Raw genomic sequence first — 25,486 nt, 5'->3', positions numbered from 1 at the left:
AAACCAGGCCAGGGTGGTGTCCAGGAAGCCAAGTGAAGAAAGTGTTTTGGGCATGGGGAGTGATGGATGGTGTCAGCTGCGGCTGACAGGGCACAGCAGATGAAGACTGAGAATTGACCATTAGGTCCAGCACCACAGATGTCCTTGGTGGCCCTGACAAGGGTATGTCATTGGAGAGAGACAGGAGTGAGTCTGCTGGGAGAGAGTTGAAGAGTGAATTGGGAGGAGAAATTGGAGGCAGTGAGTGTGGACAGTTCTTTCAAGAAGTCTTGCTGAAAAGGGAAGGAAATGAATGGGCAATGGCTGGACGGGAGACAGGGTTTTTAGTTTTTTAGATGGAAGACATAACACGGCATGTACGCTGAGGGGAAAGATCCAGTAGAGGTGAAGACATTGATGATGCAGGGAGGAGAGCAGCTGCAGCAGTGCCCTTGAGGAGGTGAGAGAGGGTGGGATCTGCCCACTGCTATGGAGGGAAGTCGGTACAGTGGGCCAGACATCATGGGGCTGGATCCTTTAACAATTCTCTATTGTTTGCTTATATTTTCTCACGGAAATGCACAGGTTTCTGATCAATTACTTCCCTTTTATTTCTCCTTTATATGACAATTAGGACATTATATTGATTTGGGGGAGAACTTATGTGTATATGTTGCATTATATAGGAATTTCATTTCAGGATGGGAACTGGGGGGGGCAATACAAAATGCTCTTAATAAAAAAGGAGGTATTGGACTGATAGGATGGAACACCATTGTTGTAGTGCCATTATAAGGCCCATGAGGTTGAATAATTGCAGGAAAAAATTCACCATTACTTGGGTGCTGTGGAGTCTTCTCTCTATTCTCCATTTCCCCATTAACCTACTAAGTGGCAGTTTGACCAGCAAACATCTCTAAGTTCCCCCTTTCAGCTCTGGAATTAAAATATTACAGATTGGGGGGGGGGAATCCAGGAAGACTTCCTGGAGGAGGGGCTAAAGAGCTCATTATTCCATTATCAAAAAATCTACAGATAATAAATGCTAGAGAGGGTGTGGAGAAAAGGGAACCCTCCTACACTGCTGGTGGGACTGTAAATTGGTACAACCATTATGGAGAACAGTATGGAGGTTCCTTAAAAAACTAAATATAGAACTACCATATGATCCAGCAATCCCTGCACATATATCCGAAGAAAAACATAATTCAAAAAGATACATGCACCCCAGGGACTTCTCTGGTGGTGCAGTGGTTAAGAATCCACTTGCCAATGCAAGGGACACAGGTTCGAGCCCTGGTCTGGGAAGATCCCACATGCTGCAGAGCAACTAAGACCGTGCGCCACAACTACTGAGCCTGCTCTCTAGAGCCTGTGAGCCACAACTACTGAGCCCACATGCCTAGAGCCTGTGCTCTGCAACAAGAGAAGCCACCACAGTGAGAAGCCCATGCACTGCAACGAAGAGTAACCCCCACTCGCTGCAACTACAGAAAGCCCGTGCACAGCAATGAAGACCCAATGCAGCCTAAAATAAATAAATTTATTTTAAAAAAAGATACATGCACCCCAATGTTCATTGCAGCACTATTTACAATAGCCAAGTCATTGAAGCAACCTAATGTCCATTGACAGATGAGTAGGTAAAGAAGATGTGGTACATAGATACAATGGAATATTACTCAGCCATAAAAAAGAACAAAATAATGTCATTTGCAGCAACATGGATGGACCTAGAGATTGTCATACTGAGTGAAGTAAGTCAGACAGAGAAAGACAAATATATATCACTTATAGGTGGAATCTAAAAAAATGGTACAAATGACCTTATTTACAAAACAGAAATAGAGTCACAGATGTAGAAAACAAACTTATGGTTACCAGTGAGGAAAAGGAGGGGAAGGGATAAACTGGGAAATTGGGATTGACATATATACACTACTATACATAAAATAGATAAGTAATAAGGATCTACTGTAAAGCACAAGGAACTCTATTCAGTACTCTGTAATGACCTATACGGGAAAAGAATCTAAAAAAGAGTGGATATATGTATATGTATAACTGATTCACTTTGCTATACCCCTGAAACTAACACAACATTGTAAATCAACTATACTCCAATAAAAATTTTAAAAAAAGAAAGCTCATCATTACCTACTGTGTATTGAGTGTGTCCACCATGCTGGGAGATATGTGAAACTATTTTATCCTCATAACAATCCTGAATCAGAGGCGTGAAGTTACTTAGCTAGGGCTACAGAGTAAGGCAGCATTCGAACCCGGTCTGGGTGACTGCAAAGCCTGGGAGGTCCCAGCAGATGAGGGGAAGGAAAGAGGGGGAGGAGTCATCTGTGACAGTTGTTCCAGAATGGGCATAAACAGGATGTGGTGTTAGATGAAACCTTTCCCCTACCCCACACCCTGCCCCCTGTAGCCCTGGTCTCCACCCCTAGAGGACAGCGGAACCCAGGAAAGAAGAGGCCTGTGGACAGAAAAGTCATGGTTGGGGCCAGGGTCGTATGGAAAGGGCTAGGGGCTGGAGTGGGGCTGGGGCTAGGAGGACGCCAGGGTGAAGGTCAGGCTGTGGAAGGGAGGTCAAGGCTGGGGGGAAGAGAGACTGTGGTTCCGGGTTTAGCCCCAGGCAAGCAAATCCCTGGGCCACCCTGGGCGTTGCCCAAGGGCACCTGCTGAGAGGACTCGAGTCCAGCCTCTGCTCTGCAAGGGGCAGCATCTGCCCTGAGGGAAAGGAGCCTTTTCCTAATGTTCACAAAGGCAATCTATGGGCTATTGGGTCTTCCTCTTCATTAGTAGATGGAGAAACTGAGGTTTGGGCAAGGGAGCGGGGCTGAGGCCAGGCGACTCAGCTCTTGCTGGGCTCCTCTGACAGTCTGACTCCCTGGTGGTGTGCGAGGTGGACCCAGAGCTAAAGGAAAAGCTGAGGAAATTTCGCTTCCGAAAAGAGACGGACAATGCGGCCATAATAAGTGAGTGTCATCTTCCCTCCTGGAAGGATGGGGTATGGGGACAAGAGTGGGGGAAGATGGGAGGGGCCTCTAACCCCCATGTGCCCTCCCTCCTCAGTGAAGGTGGACAAAGACCGGCAGATGGTGGTGCTGGAGGAAGAATTTCAGGTGAGGGGATCGGGGGATGGGACCTCCAAGAAGGGCAGGGTGGGACTGGGAGACCCAAGCGACTGTGACTGATGCTAAGAGCCTGGCACTGGGGGCCAGAAAGACCCGGAGGTCAAGTCCCAACTTAGCTGTGACCCTAGGCGAGAGACTTCACCTGTATGGGTCTCTCTTTCCTCATCTGTGAAATGGCGATAGCAGTCCCTACCTCTTAGGGTTGTCTGTGGATTCAATGATTTAATCCTTGTAGTGAGTTTAGAAGAAAAGTGTCTTAACACCTCTGGGCTTCAGTTTGCTCATCTGTAAAATGGGGATAACAATAAGACCCACCCCTCTGGGATTTGGGAGAGGTCAATGAGTTAATCCACGTGTATTTCTTGGACTAGTGCCTTGGCACACAGTAAGTGTTCATTTAATGGCAGTCTTTTTTTTTTCTCTCCCCTCATCCCCAGAATATTTCTCCAGAAGAACTAAAAATGGAGTTGCCAGAGAGACAGCCCAGGTATCCTGGGGGAAGGAAGGGGAAGGTTAGGCCATGGGGAGAGGGGTGATGATAGGGATACAGACTGAGGGACTGCTTGGGTTCCAGTCCTATTCATGGACTCAGGATCTATGTCTTTGAAGTCAAATGTTCCTGTCCTAGGACTTTTTGGTTTGTTTACCAAAATTTTATTGCAGAATTTTACACTAATAGTCATATGTAATGTTAGAGTTTGCTTTTTTTTTGGTCTCAACATTGCACTTGCTTCTTTAAAAAAAATTTTTTTTAATTTCCTTATTTTTCAATACTTGGGAATACTTTGAGTAGCAAAGGATTTATTTGACCTTTAATGATTGGGGAGAATCCTGTGTGAAGCCAGAGGAGCCTGTTGCTTTTGTGTGTGGAGGAGCTTTTTGACACTTCTGTGAAAACTGGTCTCTTTAGATTTTTCATCTCGACTGGGGTGAATTTTGGGTGCCCTACAACTCTGAGCCTCAATCCCAGGCTCTAGATCTCAGCCAGGACCAGCATCCTGGGCGTCTGACAAGTGCAGTCACACAGGGTCCTGTACCCAGAAGGGAGCCTTGAATGCAGGGCTTGATGCTCTACGACTGCCTGCTGTCTTGAAATTCTTTATAGTTATATCTTTGAATCCGTGTTTTGTGTGAAGTGTGATGGAACAATGGAGCATGTGCTGGGGGCTTGGAGCCTCCCTCAGCTCATATCTCCAACCTGGATGGGTTCTCAGCTACCCATTCCCCGCATTGCCCAGCAATGGCTGCTGCCCTCTGTCCCAGGCAGGGGACCTGATTACAGATCCAGGGAGTGTCAGGGTCAGGGTCGGCACTCACCCCCTGCATCACAAGTTCCAGGGTGTGCCTTTGAGCATTTCCACTCCCTCTGTGAGTGTCCCCACGCCCAAGACAGCGTGATTTTAAATAGGAAATTTTAAAAGATCAATCTGGAGAGAGACTGCAGAAGAAAGGAAAAAAGCCTTTCTCCTGTGTTTATAACAAGGGGTCCTGCATTTTCATTTTGCACCGGGCTTGGGAAATTATGTAGCTGGCTCTAGTCTCAGCCCCTGATTCTAGTCCTCTGTATAGTAAAACATAGTGGTTGAGCACTTATACTCTACCAGCCAACTTCCTGGGTTCAAGTCTATCCATAGAAACTTGGGCAAGTGACTGCACCTATCTGGGCCTCAATTTTCCCATCTGTAGTATGGGGATAATAATAGTACTTACATCATAGGGTTGTTGTGAATCAAATAAGCACTTATTTATTTATTTATTTATTTATTTTGGCCACACCACTTGGCATGTGAGATCTTAGTTCCCTGACCAGGGATGGAACCCGCACCCCTGCAGTGGATGGGCAGAGTCTTAACCACTGGACCACAAGGGAAGTCCCTAAGCCATTTTTTCTTAAAAAAATTTTTTATTGAGATATATTTGACATATTATACTAGTTTCAGGTGTACAACATAATGATTTGATATTTGTATATACTGTATTACAAACTGTTCACCACCATAATTTAGTTAACATCTGTCATCATACATAGTTTAAAAAAAATTTTTTTCTTACGATGAGGACTTTTAATATCTACTCTTTTAGCAACTTTCAAATGTACAATACCACACTGTTAACTATACTTACCATGCTGTACGTCACATCCCTAGGACTTATTTAAAATAAATAATGGGAAATAAAATAACTGGAAATTTGTACATTTTGACTCCCTTCACCCATTTCGCCCACCTCCACCTTCGGCAACCACTAATCTGTTCTCTGTATTTATGAACCTGGTGGCTTGTTTCTTTGTTTTTATTTTTAAAATTCCACATATAAGTGAGATCATAAGACATTTATCCTTCTCTGACTTATTTCACTTAGCGTAATGCCCTCAACATCCATCCATGTTGCATATGGCAAGATTTCGTTCATTTTTATGGCTGAATAGTATTCCATTGTGTGTGTGTGTGTGTGTGTGTGTGTGTGTGTGTATACTGCATCTTCTTTATCCATTCATCCATCAATGGACACTTAGGTTTTTTCCATATCTTGGCTATTATAAATAATGCTGCAATAAACATGGGGGTGCATATATCTTTTCGAATTACTGTTTTCATTTTCTTTGATAAATACCTAGCAGTGGAATTGCTGGATCACATGGTAGTTCTATTTAGCATTTACTATTATTATTATTATTTTAATTATTAAAAAGACTTTTTGAAATTATTATAGATTCACAGAGAGTTGCAAATATAATACCCTTATCCAGTTTCCCCCAATGGTTACATCTTACCTAACTATAGTGCAGTATCAAAACTGGGAAACTGACATTTATATACTGTGTGTATAGGTCTATGTTATCTTTTTTAAAAAAATTTAATTAATTAATTAATTTTAATACAGCAGGTTCTTATTAGTTATCCATTTTTATTATTATTTAATAAATCATTTATTGTGTTTGAGGCCAGTACCCTGCGTCTCAGTTGTTAACCCTAGGTTCTCAGACTCAGTCAAGATTTCAAGGTTGTGGTCTCAGGTAATGGGCACTGGGGCCTGGGCTCCAGGCCAAGTCCTGAGTTTGGATTCCCTCTTGCTGCTGTAGGTTCGTGGTCTACAGCTACAAGTACACGCACGCCGATGGCCGAGTGTCCTACCCCTTGTGTTTCATCTTCTCCAGCCCTGTGGGTAAGACACAGCTCTACGCATCCTGAGAAAGTGGTCTTAGATTCTGTGTGAGGGTGTGTAAGCGTGTGTGTTTGAGTGCAAGTGTGTGTGCATGCCTGTGACTGGTGACTGTGTGACTGTGTGCATGTGTGTAGGTGCCTGTGTGAGAGTGTGGTGTGTGTGATGTGAGTCCTGAGAGGGCATTGGGTGGAGGTGGAGGCACAGAGCCCCCATCCTCCTTAGTCCTGAGGCGTATAAGCAAACTCACTTCTTCCTTTTACCTAGAAACCCCTGTCTGGCCCCAAACCATCTCCAGGGACCCTAAAATAACTTCAAGCCCCCAAACAAACCTGGAGACTCTGACTATAGCCTCCAGGGACCTCCTTAGAACAGTTCCTGGGACTCTTAGAAAACTCCAGGGTCTGCAGGACATTACTAGGGCCTTAGAGAACACTCTGGCATTCCCCAGTTATGCTTCTTCCTTCTCTTTTCCACACAGGCTGCAAGCCTGAACAACAGATGATGTACGCAGGAAGCAAGAACAGACTGGTGCAGACGGCAGAGCTCACAAAGGTCTGGGCCTGGGGCTGAGGCTCCCGAGTGTGAGAGGGAGAGTCTGGACTCCTGGTCTGAGGCAGGAGGGGGCTGGGGATCTGGGTTCCTGGATCTGAAGGAGGAGGGGGTCAGGGCCCTCACTGTTTTTGGTTCCTGAGTGCATTATAATACTGAGCCCTCTCTCTGCCCAGGTGTTTGAAATCCGCACCACTGATGACCTCACAGAGGCCTGGCTCCAGGAGAAGTTGTCTTTCTTTCGCTGACCTCTGGGCGGGGGACCTGAACTCAGGCCCCCTAGGACCTGAACATCTGAGACCTTAAAGAAATTAAAATGCAAGAACTCAGAGACCCTCAGTTCTGGCTCAGTTTCTGTTCCTCACTGTGGGCCGTAGGTGGCAGTCCTGCAGTACCAGCCTTAGGCCAGTAGAGGGCAGGCAGATCCAGTGGATGCCTGCTGAGGCCTGGGAGTAAAGGAGGGTACAGTACCTGTTCCTCTGAAAGAAAGGGAGGGGCCTGCAGGATTTCCTAGGGAGAAATGAGGGAGGCCTGGTCTCCTAGAGGGATTGGGGGGACATCTGAATCTGTGGAGGGGCCACTCCCAAGGGGGACAAGGACACCTGTGTCCCTGAGAGTAAAGAAGGCAGAGTGCCTGTCTCCCCACCTCTCACCATCCCACCCTAGCAGGCATTAGCTTGTACCTATGCTAATTTTCTCAGTGAGCCCCCAGGCAGGAAGATTTTAAAGGCAGAAAAGTTGTTGAAGTTGCTATAAAAGTGAAATATAACAGCTTCAGGGGCTGGGGAGTTGCTGGGGGTGGGTGGTTTGTGCAGTTGGGTAGGCCTGAGGGCCCAGGTCTGGGAAAGATTAAGAGGAGCCAGGACTCTCAGTGGACCCCCGAGGAGTATGAGGTTGAGGAGGCAGGAAAGGGACACTGCCTGCCCCTGTCTGGAGATTCTTCTTTCTTTCTCTGTCATCTCTGGGTATTTGACTCTCTCAGGCTTTCTGTTTGAGGGACATTCATTGAGCACCCACAGTGTACCAGGATCTGAGGATTCTGAGATGGGCAGGTCTTCACAGAGTTAAATCACTGTCTCTCTCTGCCTCTCCTCCAGGTCTCTGATTGTTCCTCTCTGTGTCCCTAGATTCAGGGACCTTGGAACTCCCTCCTCCCACCCTTTTCCAGGTTCCCAGTTGAGAGGTGGCTGTTGCCATGGTAACAATGACAGAGTGACCTTGGGCCCTGGCTGCCCCTCCCCCGGCCCTGTCATTCCTGGGGGAGGGTCCACAAGCCCAGCTCCAACCCTTCCCCTTCCTTCCCAGCCTTAACATGCCCTGTCCTCATCACCCCACTCTGTCCCATCCCTTGCCCCTTGTCCCCAGTCAGGACAAGCCCTTTGCATGAGGGATTCAGGATAGAATCGCTCTACACTGGACTGTAGAGAGATCCCCACTGCCCTCAGTTTTCTGGGGGGAGAGGGTTGGGTTGAGCGCCTCTCCTCTCTTTCACCCATGCTGGTGCCCCTATCCCATTTCTCTTGCTAGGGATGTCTCTACACATCCCTCTGCACAGCCTCAGTTCCTGAAGGCTAGAGGTGAGGAGATAGGACGTGTCACTCAATGAAGAGGTCAGCAACTCCTGGTCTGCAGGGATCAGAGAGGCAGAAGGACTTGTCCAAGGTCATGAACTTACATGATCAAATGGGTAATAATAGCAATTCTTTGATTGAGGGCTTCCTATGTGCCAGGTACTTCTATAAGCACTTTACAGGTATTAACTAATTTAATTCCTACAGTAACCCGTGAAGAAGGTACCAGTATTATCCCCAATTTACAAATGAAGAAACTGAGGCACAGAAGTCAAAAATAGTTGCTCAAAGCCACACAGCTAGTGGTCTGTACAGTTAGAACTTTAACCCAAAGCTATCCTGTGGTCCACGGCCACTCCCTCTCTTAGGCAGGGGATTCAGGGAACCCGCTCCTCTTCCTCTACCTCCTCTTTCTCCTTCCACTACCCCCCACACCACAGTTGAACTGTCTGCCTCCAGGTTCATGATTGCAAACGATCCAATCAGAAAGAGGCATGTGCAAGGACTTGCCCAATCAGGAGCAAGGAGTTTGGAAAGCAGGGACCAATCAGAGAGGGTGACTCTGAGGGGCAGTCCAATGCAGAGTAGGTTTGAGTAGAGGGCTTGTGGAGGGACCAATCAAAGAGGTCAGAACAGAATACCGCTGTACAATGCAAAGTGGGCTCAATGGGGCGTTGCTTTTGGTTTGGGGCCAGGCCTTTGAGGGGCGGTACCAACTGGGAGCCACCTCCTCTCTTTCCACCAACCTCCCCTCTAGGTTCCCACAGATCCAGGCTCCTTAGGCTTTTCCTGGGGCACTTCTCCCTGCTAACCTTGAATGTGAGCAGGGCTTATGTTGAACAGGTGAAGACTGGACGTTAGGTCGGAGCTGAGGATGGGGTACCCAAGCTAGGCCTGAAGGGCCAGTGCCTAGGTTGAAAGCTTGATGCTTTTGGAGTGGAGCCTAAGGTGGAGGGGTGGGGCTTAGGTGGGGGCAGGGCCCAGACTGAAGAAGTATGAATGTTATAAATTTTAGGGTGGTGACTAAGGTAAAGGGGTGGGGCTTGGGCTGTGAGGGTGGGACCTAGGCTTGAGGGGTGTTATTTAAAATATTTATTTATTTATTTTTGGCTGCCTCGGGTCTTAGTTGCGGCATGCGGGATCTTTCCTTGTGGGGGGTGGTGCGTGGGTTTCTCTCTAGTGGCTCGTGGGCTCTGGCCGCGTGGGCTCTGTAGTTGTGGCATGAGGGCTCTGTAGTTGTGGTCTGCGGGCTCCAGAGTGCGTGGGCTCTGTAGTTGTGGCACATGCACTCTCTAGTTGTGGCGTGTGGGCTTAGTTGCCCCACAGCATGTGAGATCTTAGTTCCCCAACCAGGGATAGAACCCGTGTCCCAGGCATTGGAAGGGGGATTCTTAACCACTGGACCACCAGAGATATCCCGAGGGGTGTTATTTATTTAGGTCAGATAGGGCAGGGATTTTGCTGTGGGGTGGGCCCTTAGAGACAGAGGGTGGAGCCTATGCTTGGGGGCAGGGCCTAAGTTGCTGAAGAACTAGATTGGATCTCTATTAGCTGGTCTAGGTCAGGAATTAGGGCCCCAGGGAATTAATCACACTATCAGCTTCCACCTGTTGCCCTGTTTTTCAGGCCATCTCACATTCCCTGACCTCATGGGGCATTCCCCTGCCTCTGGGGTATATCTCTCCCCTTGCAGGGACCCCAGGCTGGGAGATCCTGTTTATTCCTCAGTGTGTGCTCTCCAGTGAGTCTGCAGCAGATCTAGCTTCCAGACCCTCTCCTAAGAGGCGTTCAAGAACACATGTTTACCAAGCACCTACTGGGTGCCAATTACTACTCTGGACACTGGAGAAAATTGGTGCCCATGCCACCTCCCTCAGGTGGCTTACATTCCAATGACTAGACAATAAGCAATAAACAAATAAGTAAACAATAAATAGGTAAACAAACAAGCAAACAAGAGTATTAGCAAGAGTGATTGGGCTATGAAGGAAATAAAATGAGGTGCTGGGATGATAGAAATGGTGGGACCCATCTGAGTTTTTTCTTTTATTGCTGCCTCTTTAGTCTCTAGAAGAGTCTTCTGGTTTTTTCCCCACCAACATTTATCATGAAGCATTTCAAACATACAGCAAAGTTGAAATAATTTTACAGTGAACACCCATATATCCATCACCTAGATTCTACCATTAACTTTTTTTGGCTGCGCCATGTGCCATGTGGGATCTTAGTTCCCTGACCTGGGATTGAACCTGTGCTCCCTGCATTGGAAGCTTGGAGTCTTAACCACTGGACCGGCAGGGAATTCCCTACCATTAATGTTTTGACTGTACTTGCTTTATCACATAGCCATCCATCTATCCATCCATTAATCCATTTTTACTTTTAAAGTATTTCAAAGTAATCTGCAGACATCAGGAGAATTGGTGGTGGTGGGGATGTAAATTGGTCATGGGAAAGAGATCTCTGAAGAGATTACATTTGAATTAAGAATTGAATGAAAAGATGGGATCAGCCATGGAAGGGGAAAACAGTGCAAAGGCCAAGGGGCTGGAATGAGGTGGTATGTTGGAGGAAGAGAAAATTCATTATTGAGGCTAAAAGACAAGCATGGTGAGGGATGATGTCAAGAGGTGGGCAGGGGCCAGAGCTTACAGGGCCAGATATGCTCTGTGAGTGAGGCTGTCTCTGCCTGGGTTCAGGTTCTTTGTTTCTCCATCTCTGTATACCTTTGTCTCTCTTACTATTAACTTCTCACTGCCCCGCCCCCTTCCACTGCCGTCCATCCCAGGCCTGCCCTCACCCTCTTTCCCCTTTGCCTCCACCTTGTTCTGACATTTACCATCTGTGTGACCTTAGGCAAGTGACTAAACCTCTCTGTGGCTCAGTTTTCTTCATCTGTGAAATGGGGATAATAATGCGACTTCCTTATCTGGCTGCTATGAAGAGTGAATGGAGTCATATATGTGAAGCCCTTAGATCCACTTCTGGTACATAGTAGTGTTGGACACGTGTCCACTTTTGCTGTTGCTGTTATTATTCTCCCACATCTGTCCTCCCAGCCCTGGTCCTCCACATCCTGGCAGGGAGCACCAAATACCAGGGTGAGAGGTGGGGATGGTGCCTGGGTGGTGGTGGTAATGGTGGTGGTGATGATGAAATCTAAAGACTAGGGGGTGGGAGGTGGGATTGTGAGTGCCCCCAGGGGGATCTAATGGTTGTGCGTCGTTCACTAGAGCTTCACTAGAGGGAGGTTCACTAGAGGGAAGCTCTGCAGAGATGCCCTTGATCTGGGGGGCAGGGCAAGCTCCATGTGATGATGTGGCTAGGAAGAATTTAGGGAAGGGGTTTAGGGGAAGACCTTGGAATCCAAATGGGATTCAAAATGGGAGGGATTTGGGCCACCAGGAAGCTGGAGAATTGCAATAAGACAGATTTTGAGGGGAGGACTTGCTGCGCTTAGGGGCCAGTGAATATCTCAAAAAGAGGTGGAAAGTGGCCTGAGATACTCAGTGGGAGAAGGGCTGGGGGTCAGCTATTTGATAGGAGTTGGGCAAAGGGGTCTGAACAAGGAAGGAACAAGGCATTCTGTACTCCACAGAAGTCACAGGGAGGGGGAAAGGTCTTCAGGGTTCAAGAGAGGGAATAGGAATGGGGAGGAGGCTGGGTCCTCAGGAGGGCAGCACAGTGGAGAGGGTGATCAAGAATCTGGAGCAAATTGGGCATTCTGTAAACCAAGGGGTGCCTTGGAGGGGAGGATGACCTGGGATCTAATGGGGGTAATCAGGAACGTTTAGGGTCATGGGGGTAAGAGACATATTTGAGCCTCCTAGATGTTAGACGTGGTCTGGAGTTCCTATTGGGGGGCAGGGAATGGTTTGAGGTCAAGAGGTTAGAAGGGCATAGAGGGTCCCCAGGAAGGAGTGGGATACGGTTTGTGGTCCTGAGTGGCTGTAGAACATGGTTTGGGTCCCCAAAGGGAGTAAGGCGCGATCTGGGGTCTCCCTGGATGTTGACATATGGTCTGAATCCTCTCTGGATGTTGGGGTGTGATCTGGGGGCCCTGAGTGATGGGGTGTGGTCTGGGGTCCACCTGAATGTTGGGGTATGACTTAAGGTCCCTGATGGGGGTGCTGTGGATCCCCTTGGATGTTGGGATGTGATCTGGGGTCCCCTTAGATTTGGGGGTACAGACTAAGGTCCCTGATGGGTTTGGGGCAGAGTCTGAGGTCACCAAGGAGAGTAGGACATGATTTGTGGTCCTGGGTGGCTGAGGAACATGGTCTGGGTTCTCAAAGGAGGTAAGGCATGATCTGGAGTCCCCCTGGGTATTGGGACACGATCCGAGGTCTCCACTGGGGCTTCAAGGGTTCCCCATGCCAGTCGGGGCGTGGTCTGGTGGTCTCCGGGGAAGCCGGCAGGGCTGGAGGTGGGGCTGGGGAGGGGTTGGGGGCGGGCCGGCAGCTCCGCAGGGGAGAGGGGTCTGCGGCGGGCCCCGGGGCGGGGGGCGGGGGCGTGTGGCCGCCCCGCCCGGCCCCTCCGGTCGGCGTCTCCTCCCCGCTTGCGGCGGTGGCGGCAGCGGGGCTCTGGCGGCGGGCGGTGCGGAGGGCGGAGCTCGGCGGCGGCTCGGGAGGGAGGGCGGGAGGCGGGAGGGAGGCGGCCCCGCGGCCCCGCGCCCCCTCCCCCGGCCCTCCCCCCACCATGGCGCGGAGCAAGGCAGCGGCGGCGGGGCCGGGCCCGGGCCCCCCCACGACTGGGTGAGCGCGGCCCGCAGCGGCCAGGGAGGCGGCGGGCGGGGGCGCCGGTGTGAGCGCCGGTGTGAGCGTGCGAGCGTGTGAGTGTGTGTCCGCGGCGCTGCGGCGGGCCCGGCGTGCGCTCGCGCGGCCCTCTGTGTGCCCGGCGCCGGCGTATGCGGCGCCCTGCTTGTGTGGCCATCCGGGTGTGTGCCGGGTGTCGAGCCGAGGTGCTGTGTCCTGCCGTGCGTGTGTGTCCCCTCGGGTGGCTGCCCCTCCTGCTGTGTGTCTGGGGGGCTGTCGCGCGCCCATCGGAGGGGCTGTGTGCAGGTGTGTGCGCGTGGGTTGTGTGCCCAGGTGTGGGTCCCCCACCCTACCCCCCCGCAGCTAGTGTGTTCGCGCGGCTAGCTGCGTGGGGTGTTTGTGTCCGGGTTGGATGTCCATCCCAGGATCTGTGTAGCCGGGTGTGCCCGCTTGGGTGTCCATTTGTGCGTGTGTGTGTGTGTGTGTGTCTGCGGGTTGTATGTCTCCGAGGGTGTGTGTCTGTGCGTCCATGTCAGGTTCCCGGCGGGGGGCTGGGGCTCAGCGCCTCGTGGGACCAGGCCTCTGTGTGGGTTTGGGGGAGGGGAGTTTGCCGCTTCCTCGGTCCATGTCAACTCCGGGGAGGGGGTCCTCGGCGGTCCTTGGGGGAGACGGCCATGTCTTCCCCTTCCCGGTGGCTGGGTGGGGGCGATGGGCAGCCGGTAGGTGGACAGATGGAGGGATGAGAGGCCGAGGGATGGACAGATGGGCCCTAGGGGAGGGACGCAGACCTGGCCCTTTCCCACCCATCCCACCCCACTCCCCCACCGGCCAGATCTCCGCAGATGGGGCCGGAGTTGCCTGCATCCAGATAGCCAGGCTGAGGGACCTTTGGGCTGCTGGTGGGAGGATTGCCTTGGACCAATGCTCTACGACTCAGGCCCCCAACCCTCTGAGATTCGACCTGCTGAACTCTGACCTGGCTGGGGAGGGGTTGTGCTGGGAGGGAGGAATGTTAGGATTTCTTTGGCCTGGGAAGTAGGTGGGGCGGGGGTGCCTCAGGGCTGGGAGGCATGTGTGTCCGTGACTGTGTGTGAGTGGGATTCTCTGCTTATCTGTTGACTGTGCCACTGTGGTTCAATATTTTGTGTGTATTTGTAAGTGTGTAAATCCCTCCCAGGGCAGTTGTGTGAGCATGTCTGTTATGAGTGAACATCTGGGAGTGTCTGTGCAAAGGTGGATCTTTCTGTACCTGTGTGCTTGTTTGAGTATGTATCAGCCTTGTAAGTGTCTGTGAACGTTGTGGTTCTGTGTATGTGTGTGAGGTGTGTATTTGCAAGTGTGTGCATTTGTGCATCTGTTGGTGAAGTAATGTATCAGCTTTGTGACCATGCATCATGGGGATATGTGAAGTTGCATGAGTGTGTTTGGGCATTTAAGAGCATGCACCTGTGTATCTTTGTGCGAGTGATATGTGTGTGCCCCTGTGTGTTGGTGAGTGTGCAAGGGTAGATCTGTTATAGGTGCACGCACCTGGGGACACGTGGGTTTCACTGTAGTGTGTGTGCATCTGTGTGTGAGTATACAAGGGAAAAGGCAATATTGTATGTGTGGTTGTGTGTCAGTGTGTCAACCTTGAGGATATGTGTCTAACTGTGAGTCCATTTTTGTGTTCACGTTGGTCTCTGGGGGTGGGGTTGTGTATGTTCAAATACATACATTCAGGATGATATACGCACATGTGCCTGTGTCCTTGACACAAGGCTGACCCCACTTATGGGCCCAGTGAATTGGGGCCCATGTGGCATGACCTGTGGTATGCTGGGAATCCAAGGATACAAGTGTGCCCACATCCTGGACCAAGAGCCTATTGTAGGCAGGGGGCACACAGATCATGCTGCTGTGTCCATGGAAATCCAGATGGAGAGTCGTGGGTTGTGGGCCCATGTGGGTTTTGGCATGTCCACACATGTTGGTGTGACGGTGAAGATGAGAATCTCTGGTCCTCCCCCAGCTCCTGGTACTGTTCAGGTCTTTGAAGTTGGGGGACTGGGATGTGGATTCTGGAAGGAGGAGGCTGGGAGCCTAGAATCCTGGGTTTGAAGGAGAAGAGGGCTGGGGGGCCAGAGTCCTGTGTCTTGAGAAAGGAAGGAACTGAGACCTGGACTCTTGAATCTGAGGGAAGGGGAGGATGGGGTTCTTAGCCTCTTGAGCCCCCAGAGGACAAAGGACAAAAGTCCTAGACTCTTGGGTTTTGGAGGGTGAACAGTCTTAGGCCCAGACTCCTTGGTTTCCAGAGATGACTTTCTGGGTCCACCTGAGACTATGCAGAATCTTCAGCAGGAGAGCTGAGAGAGTGATCACACCAGGGACTTCCTTGGCTGAGATGGTCTCTGAGGCAGGTCTCCGGAGAGGAGCCAGAAGAATGTTAACAGTGCGGTTTTGTTCCTTTGCAGGTACTGGCCCAGGCCCTGATTCCCTGAAGAGAGGTGAGTGGGGGTCCCACAGGCTGGGGAGAGAGATGTGGAGTGACTGGGCTCGTTCTGAGCCAGCTGGAGGCCTGGAGCACTGCCTTGTATGGGTTTTAGTGGCGGGTATGGCAGGGACCAGGTGCCCCCCAGGCGGGGGGTGGGTAGTGACAAGGTCAGGAACATCGTGTTTGGGTAAGGGCTCGAAAGAACCATGGCATGGGTGGTAGGTGGTGGTCTCAGACCTGGAGACATCCCCTTTCAGGACGAGTCAAGTGGTCGGAAAAGGGAAGTTTCCGCATATCTGTAAAGGATGCAAAAGAGTTTCCTGACGTGATATGACCCTGCATTTGGAGAGTGGCATGGATATGGTTTACCATTGTGTGTGTGTATGTGCATGTACATGGGAAAATCTCCTGATACTCAGACCTGCTGGTGGCTGAGAAAAAGCCAGAGAAAATGATAATTTAATGCTAATAGCAGCTAACATTTATATAGTGTTTACTCTGTCAGAAACTACTCTAAGCATGTTACAGTGTATTATCTCATCTAATCCTCACAATAATCCTATGAGGCAGGTGCTGTCATCCTTGTTTTACAGATGAACACACTGAGGCACAAAAAGAGGAAGTCACCTGATTAAAGTCACACAGTAGGGAATTGGGGTGTGAACCTGGAAAGGTTGGGGCCAGATTCTGTTCAGCAAAGCTGCACCGCCTCTCAATGAATGTTAGCTATTTTCAGTGTTATTATTACAGTTTCAACTTGAGTCCAACCCAAGCTGTGGGACTTCCCGTTGCATAGACTGTTTCTGAGCCCTAGAGACCCTACTGCCAAGCAGGTACAGAGCTGGGCCTCCTACCTTGGGAGCGCCACCTCCCAGGCCAGGGTTTTCTGTCTGATGTAGAGCAGTGTCCTGGAGGGAGTGCAAGACAAATTAGTGGGGGGCCTCAGAGATGGTGGGATGCCCTGACTTTGCCTTTTTCTCTCTTCAGCCCCATCACCGTCTCCCTCAGTCTCTCTCTTTCTTCCCGTCTTTATCTGTCTCTATAACACTCTTACTTTCTCTTCCTGTCTCTCCCCCTCTCCATCTCTGTGTCTCAGTCTCTCTTTTCTGTGTGTGTCTCCTCCACCCAGTTTTTCTGTCTCTCTTTGCTTCAATCTTACTGTCTCTCCACCTTTCTTTCAGATTCTTTCTCTTGTTGTCTCTTTGTCTCTCTCTCTGAATCTGTCTCTCTGTAACTGCGAGTCCATCTCTTTCTCCCTCTCATCTCTGTCTGTCTCTTGGTCCCTTCTCTGTGTCCACAGTCCCCCTCCCCATGGGCCGAAGGATCAAGGCCACATCAGGCCCCAGGCCCCAAATGCAGATTCCTGGGAGGTGGGCCAGCAGGGACTGGGGCATGGGGTGGGGTGAAAACAGTTTCAGGGACCCCCCCTTCCCATCCTTTTCTCTTCACCCCCCACCCACCCTGTGTTGTGATGGGAGCTGACATGTCGTGGGCTGCAGCTGCCGCAGGGGGAATCCCTGCCGGAAGGTTTTGCCTGGAGCAGAGGCACAGCCTGATTTTGTGTGTGTGTGTGTGTGTGTGAGTGTGTGTGTGTGTGTGTGTGTGTAGGCATATATGGAGTCTTGTGTTGTGCCCATTAATGTGAGCATGAAAGTCTGCCCCCTGTGTGGGAGCTCAGCAGAGCCCAGGATGAAACCAGGCTCAGAGAAAGACTTCTCAAGACTGAGCAGGGAGACTGACGTGTTTTTCTCAGCCTCTCCCACCTTCAGACCCCCTCTGCTACAGCCAGAGATTGCGGGGGGGTGTATTACCCTTAACATGTACTGAATACTTACTGTGTGCCAGGCCCCGTGCTCAGTGACCCCTATGAATGAGTTCACTGAACTCTTGCAGCAACCCAATGAAGACAGTACAATTATCAGACCATTTTACAAATCAGGAAATTATGGCCTAGTTAGGGAAAATCATTGGTTTGGGGTCACAGAGCTATGAAGTTGGGGAAGCCAGGACTTGAACCTGAGTCTATTTGATCTAAAGCCCTTGCTCTTAATAATAGTGCACATTTCTATCTCTGGCACATATTGGACATGATGATAACAATAATAATTATCCACTTACATGTATTGAACACATTTTATGTGCTGGGCACTGTTCTGAGTATACCATGCTCATTAATCCATTTAATCCTCACAGAGGTAAGGCCTGTTTTTATCTCCATTTTACAGATGAAGAAACCGAGATTCAGAGAGGTTCAGACACTTGCCCGAGGTCACACAGCTAGTAAGTGGCAGAGCTGGAATTTGAACCCAGGGAGTATGGCTTTGAAATCCATGACTTTAAGCCCTAGTCAGCAGTGATTTTTCAACCTATATCATGGGTAGTGGAAGACACAGGCTGGGCCAGATGACATCCCTCTGGTTGTGAGATTATAAGAGGTCTGGGAGCTCCTAGAAGAGGGGCAGAGGTGGGGGTAGGACACTCAGAGGTGGGGCAGTGGTAATTTACCAAGCAGCCATGGAAATACTGTTATCTGTTAACAAGTGCATGCCAGCTGATGATCAGTCTTGTCACTGTCCTATAGGACCCGCTTGTCAGGAAGGGAGGGATCTGGGTCGGACTCCTAGCAGGAAATCCCAGGGTGGCCAGGCTGGTGGTCAAGCCCTACGCCTGGGTGACCCTCCTCCCTCCTTGCAGATCTCACCTCCCACTCCTCCCGTCTTCCCCCTGCACCATGGCTCCGGGCCCCTTCTCCTCGGCGCTCCTCTCGCTGCCGCCTGCTGCCCTGCCCTTTCTGCTGCTTCTCTGGGCGGGGGCATCTCGAGGCCAGCCCTGCCCCGGCCGCTGCATCTGCCAGAACGTGGCGCCCACGCTGACCATGCTGTGCGCCAAGACCGGCTTGCTCTTTGTGCCGCCGGCCATCGACCGGCGCGTGGTGGAGCTGCGGCTCACCGACAACTTCATCGCGGCCGTCCGCCGCCGAGACTTCGCCAACATGACCAGCCTGGTGCACCTCACCCTCTCCCGGAACACCATCGGCCAGGTGGCGGCTGGCGCCTTTGCAGACCTCCGCGCCCTCCGCGCCCTGCACCTCGACAGCAACCGCTTGGCGGAGGTCCGGGGCGACCAGCTCCGCGGCTTGGGCAACCTCCGCCACCTGATCCTCGGCAACAACCAGATCCGCCGGGTGGAGTCGGCCGCCTTCGATGCCTTTCTCTCCACCGTGGAGGACCTGGATCTGTCCTACAACAACTTGGAGGCCCTGCCGTGGGAGGCCGTCGGCCAGATGGTGAACCTGAACACCCTCACGCTGGACCACAACCTGATCGACCACATCGCCGAAGGTACCTTCGTGCAGCTTCACAAACTGGTTCGCCTGGACATGACCTCCAACCGCCTGCATAAACTGCCCCCTGATGGGCTCTTCCTGAGGTCCCAAGGCCCCGGGCCAAAGCCACCCACGCCGCTCACGGTCAGCTTCGGCGGCAACCCCCTGCACTGCAACTGCGAGCTGCTCTGGCTGCGGCGGCTGACGAGGGAGGATGACCTGGAGACGTGCGCCACCCCTGAGCACCTCACCGACCGCTACTTCTGGTCCATCCCCGAGGAGGAGTTCCTGTGTGAACCTCCACTGATCACTCGGCAGGCAGGCGGCCGGGCCCTGGTGGTGGAGGGCCAGGCGGTCAGCCTGCGGTGCCGCGCTGTGGGTGACCCTGAGCCAGTGGTGCATTGGGTGGCACCTGACGGGCGGTTGCTGGGGAACTCGAGCCGGACCCGGGTCCGGGGGGATGGGACACTGGATGTAACCATCACCACCTTGCGGGACAGTGGCACGTTCACCTGCATCGCCTCCAACGCCGCCGGGGAAGCCACGGCACCGGTGGAGGTGTGCGTGGTGCCTCTGCCTCTGATGGCGCCCCCACCGGCCGCCCCACCACCTCTCACCGAGCCTGGCTCCTCGGACATCGCCACACCTGGCCGACCTGGTGCCAATGAATCTGGGGCTGAGCGCCGGCTTGTGGCTGCCGAGCTCACCTCCAGCTCTGTGCTCATCCGCTGGCCAGCCCAGAGGCCCGTGCCTGGCATCCGCATGTACCAGGTCCAGTACAACAGCTCCGCAGATGACTCCCTTGTCTACAGGTGGGTGCTGCAGTCCCAGGACCTCCTCTCACCCCAGGGGCCCTCCCTCCCATCCGCCGGCTCACTAGGCCTTCTTGCTCAGCTGGGGTTCTAGATGGGTACGTAGAGTGGTCTCCGGCTCTCATTTGCCATATTTCCTTCTCTCTCTCTTTCTGTCTCACTGTCTTTGTGTTTCATGCATTTTGCATATCTTCGTTTAGCACCCACATGAGCCAGACCAGGGCTGGGCACTGGAGTTATAACTGTGAATGCGCCCAGCATGATCCCTGCTCTCATGGGGCTCAGGGTCTACATCACTGCTCGCCAAAGGTGTCTGATTGTCTACCTTGTCAGTTAAACATTCTAGAGCATGAAATATACTCACACATATATATTTACAGTTACATTTATATTTGGAAATTATATACCAGTGCTACTGTATCAATACATTGGGTACATTATAGAAACAGAAAAGTATGAGAAAAAGATATAAATACAAATTATTTCCACCATCCATTGGGTTAGAAGCCATTGCCCCCGTGAGGACAGACACGTATGGTGTAGACAGATGTTAAAGAGTTGCTTTCCCCCATCATCTCTTTTTCTCTTGTTCTTGCCATGTCTCTGTCTGTCTGTACCTTCTCTCCCTCCTGCCCTCATGAGGCACTAAGCCCCTGCTCTCTGCTAGGCCCTGAGCTGGGTGCAGGGGACACAGGGAGACCAAGAGAGCAGTCCCTGCCCTCAGGGAGCTCACAGCCCAGAGGGAGGAGGCAGTACACAATGAATTAACAGCCTTGGCCTTGCGTTGCCTCTCCAGCTGGGTAGTTTTTGAGTGTGGCTCACAGCCACAGACCTGGCACACAGTGGGAGAGTTTGATAGGTGGTTGTGGTCTCTGTGGACATCTCTCCTTCATCCTGGCTGTGCCTCCCTTGGGCACACTGTAGAGTGCCCGCTGAATGCTTAATCCTGCGTTTGACTTCACTTGGGGGCGCCAGAGGGGGTGGAGCCATTTCCCCACCTGTGGGCAACCCCAGATCTTGGGGGTGCTCAGACCTGCATGAGAAGTCTGCCTCTTGGGCTCCATCTTCACCTTGCCCAGTGTTCTCTTGGCCACGGTCCTGGCACACAGTAGGCACTTTCCCATTGTTGGTTGAATGAGTAGCTGCCTCCCTTTTCTCTTGTCTCTGTCATCCTCATTTTCCTCTCTTTTTGAATCTGGTCACCAAACACTGAATAAATGCCAACTGCATGCCAGTTTCCATGCTGGGCCCGGGCCTACCGAGATGGATCAAACACCGGCCCAGTCTTACAAACATTAGGGCAAACAAATGAACAAAACAAAAACTTTTATAACGTACTACCAAGGATTCTACTCCATTCGACCTTCCCAACTCCGCTGTGAGGCAGCCATGGTCCCCCTCCCATTTTACAGATAGGGAAAATGAGGCTCAGTTGGGAGAAGTCACTTGCTCAAGGTCACACAGAAAGAGGCAGAGCCAGGATTCCAGTTCTTACCCTTCTAACACCTAATTCTGCCCTTTTTACACTGAACACATGTTTATCGAGCACCTCCTGTTTGCCAGGCAGGGATTAGGGGAGATGGATAATACATTTCTGTAAACAGCTCTTGGTTTCTGTGATTCTCCACCTCTCTCTTTTTCTTTTCCTTCTATCTCTAACCCATGGTCACTACATGATGGAGTGGAGGGAGGTTTACAGGTCCCCAGACCCTGCATGTATGCCGACATTGGTGGCCCTCTGTCTCCAGCTGGGCAACAGACCCTGGGACTCTTCCATTCCCTGTAGGGCCACAGTTCCAATCCTCTGTCCCCCATTGCAGGCGCCTGTGCTACAGCACTGCAGGGGTTAACTTCCTCACTGCCGCCATGGGCGGAGGTGACAACCAACCAGAAGCCTGCTCTGCTGCTTGCTTGGGTCTTACAGCCAATTAGAGACACATGGGCTCAAGCTTTCTTAAGGAGCCAGCCTCTGTCCTTGAAAAGGGGGGAGCCCCTAGCAACTGGTTATTTTGGGGGAAGGAGCAAAAGGAATCCAAGGCTCTTTGAGAAGGGATGATGAAAGGAAGAGGAAGACTTACAGCCAGGGGCCCAAGGTTGGATGGGGGGGGGGCAGTGGTCTGTGAAATGGCAGGCAGGGGGAGAGCCGGAGAGGTGGTTGGCCTTTATGAGGTGGTGAGGGCCTTACTTGAAGTCTTTCGGTGGGAGGATGGCTCTTGGTGGTGGTGGAACCTTCTGGAGATGGAGGAACTGAGGTGGGTTTCAGGACCAGAAGGTGGCCTGTAGAGATGGGGGCATGGCCTTTAGAGGAGGTGGCGCACCTGCAGCATCGTCCCCACGCAGATGAAGAGGCGGTTCTTGTCTCTGGTGACCCACTAAGAACTTTGTGGGAGAGGAGAGCTTGCGAGATTGAGTGCATGCAAATCTATGTGGATGTGGCAGTCCCAGGTTAGCCGAGGCTGGACATGGAAGGGATGTGCCCAACAGAAGAGGGGCAAGGCCTAGTGGGAATGGCCTTATAGATGCGGAGGAGCACAGCTGGCAGGAGAGTGTGAGCCACAGCAAGGGTTACTGACCAGCATCGTGTGGGACGCAAGCTGTTAGTGAAATTATTAAGTGCCAGGCTTTGGGTATGTTAACTCATCATACTTCACGCCATCTCTATGGAGTGGGAATTGTTAATACCCCCATTTGGGGGAAATGAGACACAGAGAGGTTAAGAAACTTGCCTGAGGTCACAGAGCTAGCAAGGAGCAGAAGAGAACTCAAACCCTGGCATCATGGCTCTCAGACTTTGTCAGCTTAACCACTTCTCTACACTGCTGCTCATTTGAGGGCAGGGGCCCATAGCAAGAAAGAAGCATGCTTTCTTGGCTACATTTGCCCCAGTTATGGATGAAACTTACCAGGGGGCATGATTTAGTGACTTCAGGCAGTATAGGGGCAGGGCATGCACAGAGTGGTTGCCTTTGTTACCTGGACACGTGCAGGACATGCAAAGAGTGGACATGGTCCTAGGCACAGTAGGGGAACCATCTCCAGTGGACCGTTGTGGGGTGTGGCTTGGAAGGCACCTGTCAATCAGAAGGGAAGTGGCCTTTAGCCCTGGCCCCTTAGTAGGCGGAAATATGTAGTTGAGGGGCTTGGAAATTGTCCCAGAAGATAGATGCAGCTACGAGATGTGTATACCCAGGGATGTACAGATGAGGGGGAGTGGTCTGTATCATGGTTTCCCCGAAAGGACAGGAATGTGTAGAAGAGAGGAACTAGAAGAGCACCCATTGCCCCAGTAGGAGTAAGACGGGGTGTGAGGTGACCTCATTGTCCACTTGAGTGAGGGTGGGGCATGCAGGTAAGGGGGCGTGGCTTGTAGCATCCATCCCCTTAAAGGTGGGAATATGTAGATAAGAACGTTTGAACGGCATTTGTCCTAGTAGGAATGAGACACTGCTAGGGAGCACGCCCCTTGAGGGCAGGGCATAAAAACTGTAGCATTCCTCCCTGGCAGGGGCCAGGATATGTAGATGAGGGTAGATGAATGGCTAAAATTATCCTAGTAGGTGATGAGACACGGACCAGAGGTGGGTCTGAGGGTGGGGCATGCAGATAAGGGGCATGGGCTGTATCAAAGGTCCTGAGAGGGTGAGAATTTGTTGCTTGAATGGCTGCTGTTGTCCCAGTAGAGGGTGAGACACTGGTAGGGATGTATCGTTTGGTCCCCCCGGGTGGGACATGCAACTGAAGCATCGTGGTTCAGAGTGGAGCTAACCCCGCGCTGATCCCGCCCCCTCCCGCAGGATGATCCCATCCACCAGCCAGACCTTCCTGGTGAATGATCTGGCAGCGGGCCGCGCCTACGACTTGTGCGTGCTGGCCGTCTACGACGATGGGGCCACGGCGCTGCCCGCCACCCGAGTGGTGGGCTGCGTGCAGTTTACCACGGCGGGGGATCCCGCGCCCTGTCGCCCACTGAGGGCCCATTTCTTGGGCGGCACCATGATCATCGCCATCGGGGGTGTCATTGTCGCCTCCGTCCTCGTTTTCATAGTTCTGCTCATGATCCGCTACAAAGTCTACGGCGATGGGGATGGCCGCCGAGTCAAGGGCACCTCCAGGTCGCCTCCGCGGGTCAGCCACGTGTGCTCTCAGACCAACGGCGCCGGCGCAGGCGCAACGCAAGCCCCGCCCCCGCCGGCGCAAGACCGCTACGAGGCGCTGCGCGAGGTGCCAGCTCCGGCTGCTGCGGCGGTGGCCATCGAGGCAAAGGCCGTGGCTGCCGACACGGCTTCCGCGGAACCGGAGGCGGTCCTTGGACGCTCCCTGGGCGGCTCAGCCACCTCGTTGTGCCTGCTGCCGTCCGAGGAAACCTCCGGGATGGAGTCCCGGGCCGCGATGGGCCCTCGGAGGAGCCGTTCTGGGGCCCTGGGACCGCTGGCTTCGGCTCCCCCCACTTTAGCTCTGGTTCCTGGGGAAGCCCCGGCCCGGCCGAGACCGCAGCAGCGCTATTCGTTTGACGGGGACTACGGGGCGCTCTTCCAGAGCCACAGTTACCCGCGCCGCGCCCGGCGGACAAAGCGCCACCGGTCCACGCCGCACCTGGACGGGGCCGGAGGGGGCGCGGCCGGGGAGGACGGAGACCTGGGGCTGGGCTCCGCCAGGGCGCGCCTGGCCTTTACCAGCACCGAGTGGATGCTGGAGAGTACCGTGTGAGCGGCTGGCGGGCGCCGGGACGCCTGGGTGCCGCGGACAAACGCCCAGCCGCCCGGACGCCGGACGCCGGGGCAGGACTCGGGGGACAAAGCGCCGAGCCACGACGTCGGACTGCAGGGGAGGCGTGCCCTTCTCCTCCCTGGAGGGGGTGGGCGGCCTGGGCTGCGGCTCGAAGTCACGCCCCCGCGCTCAGGGGGGTTTGAGGGTGGGCCGCCGAGCTCCTCTCCCCCACGGACTTTAAGCCCCCCTCCTGCCCCTCCCCCCGCGCGCTCGCGGACCTCGCTGGAGCCGGTGCCTTACACAGCGAAGCGCGGGGAGGGGCAGGGCCCCCCGACACTGCAGCACTGAGACACGAGCCCCCTCCCCCCGCCCGGGACCCGGGGCAGGGGCGAGGGACCCATTTCTTGTATCTGGCTGGACTAGATCCTATTCTGTCCCGCGGCGGCTTCCAAAGCCCCCACCCCCACCCCATTCAATTCCCTGGTCCCGTCGGGTCTGGCTTGGGGTGCCCCTTTCTCTGTTCCCTTCGTTTGTCTCTGTCCCGCCCTCTGTCGTCTCTGTCTTACGTCCTTCCCTGTTTGTCTCTCATCTCTTCTCCCTCTGCGCTCCCGTATTGCGTCCAGCCTCCTTGTCTCTCCAGATTATATCTCCCCAGTACACATTCTCCCGGGCAGGTCCCACTGGAAGGACCAGACTCTCCCCTATTCCTTCCTCTTAACCCCCAAATAAATCCCCACATGAACAAAATCCAAAACCAAATCCCCCTCCCTACCGGAGCCGGGACCCTCCGCCGCAGGAGAATTAAACTATTTTCTGTGTCTGAGGCCACTCTGCTGACCTCTGTGTGTGTCCATGTGTCTTGGGGAGGTTGAGGGGGAGGGTGACCTAGATTACAGCATAAGGGCTCTTAAGTGAGACTGAAGGTAGGACAGCTAACTGGGCCCAGGGAGATTTGCAGACAGTTTCCTACCCTCTGAGAGACTTAGAGGTGGGGAATAATATGTC

At 52.6% G+C, this 25,486-nt stretch overlaps 2 protein-coding genes across 2 annotated transcripts; both read left to right on the top strand.

Annotated features, from left to right (window-relative positions):
* Positions 1–2,439: 2,439 nt before the first annotated feature.
* Positions 2,440–7,139, top strand: GMFG (glia maturation factor gamma). The gene is made up of 7 exons (XM_079723363.1): positions 2,440–2,484; positions 2,870–2,966; positions 3,064–3,113; positions 3,563–3,612; positions 6,208–6,290; positions 6,769–6,842; positions 7,016–7,139. Exons 1-7 carry the CDS (start codon positions 2,482–2,484, stop codon positions 7,085–7,087), a joined length of 429 nt encoding a protein of 142 aa, XP_079579489.1. The 5' UTR covers positions 2,440–2,481; the 3' UTR covers positions 7,088–7,139.
* Positions 7,140–18,191: 11,052 nt separating this feature from the next.
* LRFN1 (leucine rich repeat and fibronectin type III domain containing 1) lies at positions 18,192–24,481 on the top strand (the record flags this gene model as incomplete). The annotated part of the gene is made up of 2 exons (XM_079723273.1): positions 18,192–19,774; positions 23,569–24,481. Exons 1-2 carry the CDS (start codon positions 18,369–18,371, stop codon positions 24,479–24,481), a joined length of 2,319 nt encoding a protein of 772 aa, XP_079579399.1. The 5' UTR covers positions 18,192–18,368.
* Positions 24,482–25,486: the final 1,005 nt, after the last annotated feature.

This window comes from Hyperoodon ampullatus (genome assembly GCF_949752795.1).
Source record: "Hyperoodon ampullatus genome assembly, chromosome: 18".
Lineage (NCBI taxonomy): Eukaryota > Metazoa > Chordata > Mammalia > Artiodactyla > Ziphiidae > Hyperoodon > Hyperoodon ampullatus.
This window is presented reverse-complemented; position numbering and strand designations above follow the sequence as displayed.

Excerpts from the sequence above, each read along its gene's own strand:
- GMFG (XM_079723363.1), top strand. Across the intron at positions 2,967-3,063 it reads GGACAATGCGGCCATAATAA|TGAAGGTGGACAAAGACCGG; the intron begins GTGAGTGTCATC and ends CTCCCTCCTCAG. Across the intron at positions 3,114-3,562 it reads TGCTGGAGGAAGAATTTCAG|AATATTTCTCCAGAAGAACT; the intron begins GTGAGGGGATCG and ends CCTCATCCCCAG.